The sequence below is a fragment of the Galeopterus variegatus genome, unplaced genomic scaffold (genome assembly GCF_000696425.1).
Source record: "Galeopterus variegatus unplaced genomic scaffold, G_variegatus-3.0.2 Scaffold4289, whole genome shotgun sequence".
NCBI lineage: Eukaryota > Metazoa > Chordata > Mammalia > Dermoptera > Cynocephalidae > Galeopterus > Galeopterus variegatus.
Window position 1 is genome coordinate 25,594 of NW_007730400.1, and position 9,500 is coordinate 35,093.

General features: G+C 54.1%; 1 protein-coding gene across 4 annotated transcripts in view; it reads left to right on the forward strand.

Moving 5' to 3' along the window:
- SYNPO (synaptopodin) overlaps positions 1-9,500 on the forward strand; it is a 29,755-nt gene that overhangs the window by 18,605 nt on the left and 1,650 nt on the right. For 3 of the 4 annotated variants that reach the window (XM_008587209.1, XM_008587211.1, XM_008587210.1), the window contains one exon: positions 1,564-5,965. In XM_008587209.1, the coding sequence (XP_008585431.1) occupies positions 1,896-3,956 (2,061 nt within the window). In that variant the 5' untranslated portion in view covers positions 1,564-1,895 and the 3' untranslated portion in view covers positions 3,957-5,965. Of the gene's footprint in view, positions 1-1,563; positions 5,966-9,166; position 9,500 lie in introns of those variants that run through there. The other variant, XM_008587212.1, reaches the window with a different exon arrangement.

Consider the following 9,500-nt stretch of genomic DNA (forward strand, 5'->3'; position numbering starts at 1 on the left):
TCACCGAGCTCCTGGACCTGGCCGTAAGCTGAGCCATCCATCTGTCTGTTGATTCATTGGTTCATGCATCCATTTGTTCATTCATTGCTCAACAAGCATAAATTGAGCACCAACTGTATGCCAGTTGGGCACTGAGAATAAAGAGAAATGGTTGCCTCTGGTGAAATTACAGATTAACAGGGGACTGACGCCAGCCAGCATGATCCCTGACCTCAGGCCCCAGACTGAACCCTAACCCACCACTGACTCTGTCCCCCATTTGTCTCAGAGGGGCCTTTTGGGATAAACAGATAGCTTGAGCATGGGCTGTGGATCCAGGGAGAACTGATTCTGACTCCAGCTTTGCCACCCTTAAGAATGTGACCTTCAGTCAGTTACTTATAAGTCTCTGAACCTCAGTTTCCTCTTCTGTAAAACAGAGGCAAGCATCACTTATCCCATAGTGTTCTTGTAAGGATAAAATGACAGAATGCAGTGTTCTAGTGTAGTCACTACTGAAATTAGCTCAATTTATTACTTTTCAAGTGTTATGATTGTGAATTTTTAAATGATTGTTTACATAAAAGTGGGAAAAAATTCTGGAAGGATATGGAAGAAACTGACAGTGGTGGTTACCTGATTGTGATGTGAAGCCTTCAGGGGTGGAGGGACACTTTGCACTGTATAGCTTTTTATGTTTTTATTTTTAGGCCATGTGAATGTATTACCTCATGTTAGTGACATCTCTTTATAAAAATCATAGAAAATTACTACACTATAAAGGGCCCTAAGAAATGCACATAGAAATGTTCAGGGGTTCGTGCATTCAGTAATATTTACTGGGTGCCCACCAGGCACTATTCTAGGGGCGGGGGTTAGAGTAATAAGTCAAGCAGGTCACTGCCCCTTGAGAGCTATGCTCTAGGTGAGGAGACAGATAATAAAGAGGAAACATATGAAGAAGATCATTTCAAATTGTGGTAAATCTGTGAAAAAAAAAATAAAATAAAGAGATGGGATAGGAGAAGAGAAGGCATCTCCAGAGAGGTGACATTTCAGCTGAGACCTGAGTGACAAGAAGGAATTAACATGGAATGCCATCTGGGAAAACGTTATTGCAAGCAGAGGGAATAGCAAATACAGAGGCCCTGGGGCAGGAACACACTTGGTATTTTCAAGGAACAGAAAGAAAGCCAGTGTGGCAGAGCCCAGTGAGAGAGGAGAAGGGTGTTAGGAGATGCATCAAGGACATAGAGGGGCCTTGACGTCTAGGGTGAATTGTTCGTACTCAGTGTGGTAAAGTGCTGTATTAACCACCTTCAGGGGAATCCAAATAAAGGACCAGTGAATCCTGAGAGGATAGTCAGGAAGGATTTCACAAAGGTGGTGGCATTTGAGTTGGGCCATGAAGGGTGGGCCAGGGAACTTTATGAGGAGAGGAAACAGTGAGTCAAGATCAAATTCCAGAGGAAAAGATTATGTGTAGGAGGGCACAGGTGACCATCTTCCCATCTGTCTGTCTGTCTGTGCACCCTGCAGCACAGCATGCCCATTTGCTAACTGGGCTTCTCTCCCTCCCTGCAGCATCGGGCTGGAGCATTAGCCTCACCGAGAAGGATCTGAAGGAGGCCAAGGTGCGGAGCCAGCAGATCGCTGCGCAGCTGACCACCCCTCCCAGCTCCAATTCCCGCGGCGTCCAGCTCTTCAATAGGCGCCGGCAGAGGGTGAACGAGTTCACCTTGGAGAGCCACGGCAAGAGGGGACAGAAGCCCAGCCAGGAGTTCCTCAGAGCACTCCCTACAAGCCCCACAGGCCATGCCCCAGGGCTCAGCCTGAGTCCCACTGCACTGCCTGAGCCAGGCCCTCCAAGGCACCCCAATCCCAAGAGCCCCGACAAAGGGGTCCCTGGCCACAGCATGGAGGGTTACTCAGAGGACGCCAGCTTGCTGCGGCACCTGGAGAAGGTGGCCAGTGAGGAGGAAGAGGTACCACTGGTGGTTTATTTAAAGGAGAATGCAGCCCTGCTGACAGCCAATGGGCTTCACCTGTCCCAGAACCGAGAGGCCCAACAGTCCCCACCGACCCCACCTCCACCTGAGGTCCACAGCCCAGATGCAGATGTCAACCAAAACCTTTCCTCACCCAGTGCCACGCTCACCACACCAGCTTCTAACAGCAACCACAACCAGCCAGCCACTGATGTCAATCAGAATCCACCGGCAGCTGTCATCCTGCCACTTTCTAGCATCCAACAGAAGTCGTCAGAGGCACAGCTCCCGCCCAATGGCACAGTGCCAGATTCCAAATCCAGCACTCTGTGTGCTGATGGGCAACCCCCAGTGCCAGCTGAGGAGGTGAGATCCAACATACTCCTAATGGATAAGGTATCAACTCCACCGACCACCACCAGCACCTTCACCAGAGAAGCTACTCCCATCCCCAGCTCCGGGCCCTCAGCCCCAGATTTCATGTCCAGCTCCCTGCTCATCGATGTCCAGCCCAGTGCCCTAGTAGTGTCATCGGAACAAGAGATGTCTGGACGGGTGGCTGCCACCACACCCACCAAAGTGTACAGTGAGGTCCACCTCACACTGGCCAAACCCCCATCAGTGGTCAACAGGACGGCCAGGCCCTTTGGGATCCAGGCGCCAGGGGGCACGAGCCAGATGGAACGGAGCCCCACGGTAGAGAGACGACATCCTGGAGAGAAGGCCCCAGCACCCCAGCCCCCTACCATGGCAGACAGGAGTCCCCGGCCACAGAGACATGCAATGTCCCACAGTCCCATGGTGGAAAGGAGGCTGGTGGGGCAGCGAAGCCCGGCCTTGGAGAAACGCCCCTTGGGGAACTTCACCCCACCCCCCACCTACGCTGAGACCCTGTCCACGGCCCCTCTGGCTTCCCGGGTTAGGTCTCCCCCCTCTTATTCTGCCCTGTACCCCAGCTCCAACCCCAAGTCTTCTCATCTGAAGGGCCAGGCAGTTCCCCTCTGCAAGACAGGCATTTTGGAGGAGTCGATGGCTCGCCGGGGCAGCCGGAAATCCATGTTCACCTTCGTGGAGAAGCCCAAGGTGACCCCGAATCCAGACCTGCTGGATCTGGTACAGACAGCTGATGAGAAGCGGAGGCAGAGGGACCAGGGCGAGGCAGGTGTGGAGGAGGAGCCCTTCGCACTGGGGGCCGAGGCCTCCAACTTCCAGCAGGAGCCAGCACCTCGGGACAGGGCCAACCCCGCGGTGGCCGAGGAGGCTGTCCCAGAGTGGGCCTCCTGCCTCAAGTCCCCCCGCATCCAGGCCAAGCCAAAGCCCAAGCCCAACCAGAACCTCTCCGAGGCCTCTGGGAAGGGGGCTGAGCTCTACGCCCGCCGCCAGTCACGGATGGAGAAATACGTCATCGAGTCTTCAGGCCATGCTGAGCTGGCCCGCTGCCCTTCACCCACCATGTCCCTGCCTTCATCCTGGAAATACTCCACTAATGCCCCTGGGGGGTTCCGAGTGGCATCCCGCAGCCCAGCTCGGACCCCACCCGCCTCCCTTTACCATGGCTACCTGCCTGAGAACGGGATCTTGCGCCCGGAGCCCACCAAGCAGCCGCTGTACCAGCTGCGACCCTCGCTGTTTGTCCTCTCCCCCATCAAGGAACCTGCCAAGGCCTCGCCAAGAGCTGCCTCACCAAGAGCTGCCTCACCCGCCAAGCCCAGCTCCCTGGACCTGGTGCCCAGCCTGCCCAAGGCGGGCCTCCCGCCGTCTCCTGCCCTGCCTCGGCCCTCCCGCTCCTTGCCGGGCCTCTACACCTCACCTGGCCAGGATGGCCTCCAGCCTACTGCCGTGAGCCCTCCCTACAGCAGTGATATCTCCCCCGTGTCTCCCTCCAGGGTGTGGTCTCCCCGAGCCAAGCAGGCCCCCAGGCCCTCCTTCTCCACCCGAAATGCCGGGATTGAGGCTCAGGTGTGGAAGCCTTCCTTCTGCTTCAAGTAACAGACCCCCTTGGGATCCCCACTGCCTGTCAAGGGCCCCTCTCTGAGGGCCAGGTGGAGAGCAGATGTGGCAGGAAATGGCCCAGGGCTGAATGAGGAGTAGGGGAGTCTGTGGTTCAAGGTCTGATGCTGCTACCAGCTAGCTTGTGACCTTGGGCAAGTTGCCTCCCCTCTTTGAGCTGCAGCTGCCCTTTCCCTACTGTGAGGGGGGTTGGACTCCATGTCTGGGCGGGGAGAAGAGTCATGGAAAGACAACTCCCTTGGCAAGCCCTGATGGAGCTGAGGGGCTTCCTCTGCCCTTTGTGAGCTGTGGGGATGCCAGAGTCTGATGCCAGCGTCTTGCTGGGGGAATGGCCTACAAGGGGATCCCAACAGGCACCTCCAGAGCAGACAGAACTTGCCAGTGGCTGAGGAATCATCCAGCCACAGGTCTGCTTCAGCTGCCCCAGGAGGCCTCTGTCATGTGGCCCAGGCTCCTGGCACCTTTCTTCCTGCTGCTGGATTCTCACCTTCAAAGGCCTGTCTCTTCCATCTCTGCCTCTGGACACCATTTCCTCTCCACCGCTTCAGAGAGCTCTGCCTCGCCTCCACTTTTTCTCCTCTCCTGGGCCGCTCTGCTGGATGCCCACCACCACTGCTGTCCAATGCTTTTCTTGCTGCCCCTGTATGCAGCTGCTTCCATGGCCCCTCCAAGACCTGGCTCCCCTTTAGGGACACTCCAGGGCCCCGACCTCAGTCCTGGTTCCACCTGGTTTGCCCTCAGTGTTCTGAGGTGGGAGACATTTCATGAGACCCGTGAGAGGAGAGCCCTGTAAAAGGTTGTGCAGACATGGGCCTGCCCTTAGAGAGTGGCCCCTACGATGTATTCATTGGCTGTTTTCGTTTCAACCTGAGCCAAGATCTGCCTGACTAAAAGAGGCTACCTCCGGACAGGGGAATGGGCCCCAGGGAGAGAGCCAGGGCAGAGGGTTCTGTTCCCATCTCAGCATCACATTTGCTGTGTGGTTTTAGCCAAGTTACTTTCGCTTTTTGGGCCCCAGTTTTTTTATTTATACAATGAGGGCCCTTCTAGCTGTGACAATCTGTGAGGATTGAGAGGATAGGCTGGTGTTTGGGGAGAAAGGTCTTGTAAGTGACAAGACAGTCCCTTCGGAAGAGAAGGAAGAGGAGGGGACTGATGCCAAAGGACAGATAGAGTTAGATGTTTGTGAGGGCAACCTGGTGAGGATATAGTTGGAATGAGCTGCTGCAGAAGGCAGAGGGATCAGAAGCCTGGGCTGGGCCAGCTCAGGCTCAGGCTCAGGCTTGCCTGGAGCCAGTGGGAGCATGGCATGGCCTGGGGCAGGAGCACAGCAGCTCAGAGGGAAGGGACAGAAGAGATCTGAAGGTTTTGAGGAAAAGTCTGGGACTTGAGACCTGGATTATAACAGACTGACTACATGTTTATCTTTGGGTTGCAATTTCCCCGTTAATATAGTGAAGGTGTTGAGTCAGGTAGTATGAGATTTCCAACCACCTCTGACATCTTTGATGTGATGCAGCCCCCTCAAACCAAGCTTTGGGGGATCAGAGAATACAGACGCAAGAGGCAGGATTCAGATGGAAGCTTCCCAAGCCAGGGGGCCGAGGACCACCCACTTTCTCTTTCCCAGCCCTATTCCTGGGCTCCCCAGCGGGGTGAGGGGTGGTGGAGGCGGTGCTGGGCTGAGCCTGCAGTTTTCGTGAGCTCTGGGCTTGTCTCCATGGGAACAGGGGGTGCCTTCCCAGTGAGCTCATTCCACACAGAATGAGGGGGTATGTGTGGGGGAGTTGTGAGTGAGCTCAGCTGGTTCATGCCAGGCCCCTCCCAGAGCAGTGCAAAGCCCCTGCCTTGGACCCCTGCTCCCTTTGACCCCTGAGGGCCAGCAATGGAAGAGCCCACCCTCCATTCTGCAGCTCCCACGGCAAGGCTGAGCTCTTCCCCCAACTTTGTTTTCTCTCCTGTTCTCAATACACTCTGCCTCAAATCTGTCTTGCTTCTTTCTTTCTTCTGCACTCGCTCGTTGGCTCCCTCCCTCCTTCCTGACCCTGGCCTGGGAAGTGGAGTGAGACTGCTCAGTTTGTGTGTGAAAGTGTGGTTGTGACCCATGCCACCTGCATCTGCCAAGGGTACAGACATGGACTGGCTTGGAAGTTAGGGCTTCCCCCTCTGCCGCAGGTCAGCACTCAGGGAACCAGAACCCTGTGCAAATCACCTTCTGTTTTTTCCTTCCCTCAGAGTTTGGCCAAAAACATGGTAGCATGGGGAAAATGCACTGCCTCTTATGGTCCAGGTTTGTTTGGGTTCTTTAAAGGTGGAATTGAAATGTCCTTAGCCAGAGCATTCACTGTCCAGTCTCTAGGTCCCCTCCCCATCTCCCTAATATCTAATGGCCATTTCCCACATTTGTCACCAAAACCTCCCTTTTTTTTTTGTCCTTTTGTCTTTTTTCGTGACCGGCAACGGATCGCAACCCTCAGTGTCACGCCCGTACCGGACCGGGACCGGCAACGGGATCGCAACCCTCGGTGTTGCCCCCGCTCCTCGCTCAGCCAGTGAGCCGCCGGTCTGCACGTGGGATCCGAACCCTCGGCGGGAGCGCCGCCGCACTTCCCAAGCGGCGCACTGTAGCAGTGCACCACCGGACCGGCCCCAAAACCTCCCTTTCATCTCTGATAGTCCCTGTCTGACTCTGCTCTATCCATGCCTTCACCCTACACATGTGCCCTGCTTTGGGGCTGGTACTGGGTTGAGTGGGTGCTGCTTTCTGAATTTTCACCCACTGTATTTCCAAGGAGTTCTGGTATATAAGGTGCATTGAGCTCTTTGACAGCAAGTGAACACTCCTGATTTCTTGTAGCCTTTTTGTATCGTGCACCCCTCCCCTCCCCCCACATACACAGAGTTGGCACTGGACATGGCAGTTAGTATGAGGTCAGGCTCTGGCCCACATCCCAACGATGAGGAGCTGCTCACCACTGCCCCAACATTCCAACCCATGCTCGAGCCGGTCTGTTGCATAGTCTTGGCTGGATTCTATTACTCCTTCCCCTTGTTGACCCCAGCATTGTCCTTGTGCCACCAAGAGCACACAACCCATTAGAAATTTTTAGACATTTATCATAGCTCCCCCTGCCCCAGCCTACTCTTCTGTTGGCTGAAGAACCTGCGTTCCTCTGCTTTAGTGGTTGTTGACTGGCTTGGGTCATGAGCTCTTGGCCTCAACTCCCCACTCAGGGTGGCACTGTGGTCTGGTGTTGGGACATACCTGAGCCCACCCTGACTTGGCATTTGGCTCTGAGATTGGTCTCAGCCTCTAGTCCTTCCCACCTAGCCCGGGGGGAGGGCTCCTTCCCAGTTTCTCTCCCTAAGTCCTGGGGTCTGCCTTCTGCAGATGGCCTGACTTAAAGCTTTCTGGGATGTGTCACAGACACAAGAGTAGCTCCTAGTGTTTCTGGCTCATGTATACACAACTCTGACCTCAGGGGTAAAAGAAGTGGGTCCCACGCTGAAACTTAACTTTCCTATTTGATGACTGAGAGCTTGGATAGCCCCAGGAGGTCTCTAAGGATCACTCCAGCATTACCATTCCCTGAAAAATTTTCCCATTCAGGCTGTAGGATAACATTCCTCTTTAGGTTAAAGAGCTCATCTAGCAGCTGCTGCATTCTGTTTGGAAAAAACATACAATATGTGTCTATTGCTTCCTCTTGATTGGGAGGAACTAGATTCTTGATTGGATGAGAGGGTGACTGGCTTGGCTGTGGCTGATCACTGAATGGATGAAAGAATGGATCTTGTGGATGGTTCTAGATTTTCATTGGGTGGGAGGCACTGAATGGACTGGCTAGCTCTCTGCTCTGATGGATGACTGCTGGTGAATATGGATTGAATTGGGAGGCCATGTAGACTGGGTATTGCTGAACTTGGATTGGATGAACAGTCAGATGGTTCAGGAGATACATGCTAGGCGCGGATTCCCAAGCTCTCCACTCTCAAAGCAGATCATACTGCTTAAACATGGTATAGCCTTTGAGCAACAGATAGTTACACACACACACACACAATCACACACACACACACACACACACACTTCCTGGTGGGGCAAAAAAAAAAAAACTGGGGTTTTTCTTATGCTTCTGAGCCTCATTTTCATTAATAGTAAAACAGGTGTTGTTATGCCAGCTGCATTACCAATCTGTTGTGAGGAACTTACCAGAGATAAAAGATGAGAATGAACCCTGTAGACTGGAAAGTCCTTGAATAGGTAGGTAATAGGTGTGGCAGTACATAGCAGAGCAGTGCCTTATAACCTTAGAGATGTTCACAATCTTGGCCTCACCCAAGCCACATTCCCCTCCCTATACTGACAAGAAGTCCAGTGAGGGGAGTGTGCTTGGAGAATGACCCGGCTTCCTTTTGTACTTCCAGCTGTCAGGGATTATGCTCTCTGCTCAGGCACCCAAGGAAAAATGAGGAGGTGACCATGGCAACATGGCAAGGAGTTGGGGGCTGAGAGGGCCTTGCGAAGTCTGCTGTTAATAATAATAGTCAACATTTTTAAATTTCAAATTTTTGAGTAGGTAATACATCCATATGGCTCAAAAATCTAAACTTATATATAAAAAATAATACATTAAAAGGCCTTATTCCCACCCCCTGTGGCTGTATACCCAGACCCCGTTTACTTCATTTCCTAACAGGTAGCCACTTTGGTTAGTTTCATGTGTATCCTTCCAGTAGTTCTTCATGGTAACTAACACCTACTGAGCACTTTCTTCCAAGGAATGTGCTAATACATGTAATGTTTTACATGAATTATCTCACTTAATTCCCACAACAACCCTATAGAGTATGTACTGTTATTATACCCCATTTTACAGAGGAGGAAACTGAGGTCCAGAGGAGTGAAGCAACTTGCCCAAGTCTGTCTCCAAAGCGAGCACTTTTAACCACTGATCATCTGCCTAACTGTTAAACGTAGGGGCAGACACCAGGCAGTGTGGGCTCGGTAAAGTATTCTGGGCTGAGAGTCGGGACACCCGCGTTTTATCGCAGGCACTACCCTTGATTTTTGTCGGTGGCTTCCCGTTTCTGTAAAATGGTCAAATCAGACTCGGTCCCTTCCAAAACTCCAGTATAGAGGACCCCAGCACTAACGCCTGTCCCCACCTTCTTTGCTCTCTCCCCAGGACCGCCGGGAGAGCCTGCCCACCTCCCCGCCCTGGACGCCGAGCGCGTCCCGGCCCCCCAGCAGCCTGGACGGCTGGGTGAGCCCGGGGGCGTGGGAGCCGGGCCGCGGGAGCAGCATGAGCAGCCCCCCACCGCTGCCGCCGCCGCCGCCTATGTCCCCGTCGTGGAGCGAGCGCTCGGTATCCCCGCTGCGACCCGAGATCGATGCGCGGCCCCCGAGCCGCCAGCTGCAGGCGCTCCTGGCGCGAAACATCATCAACGCCGCCCGGCGCAAGAGCGCCTCCCCGCGGCCGGCGGGCGCCGAGAGCCTGCGGCCCTTCTCCCCGCCCAGGG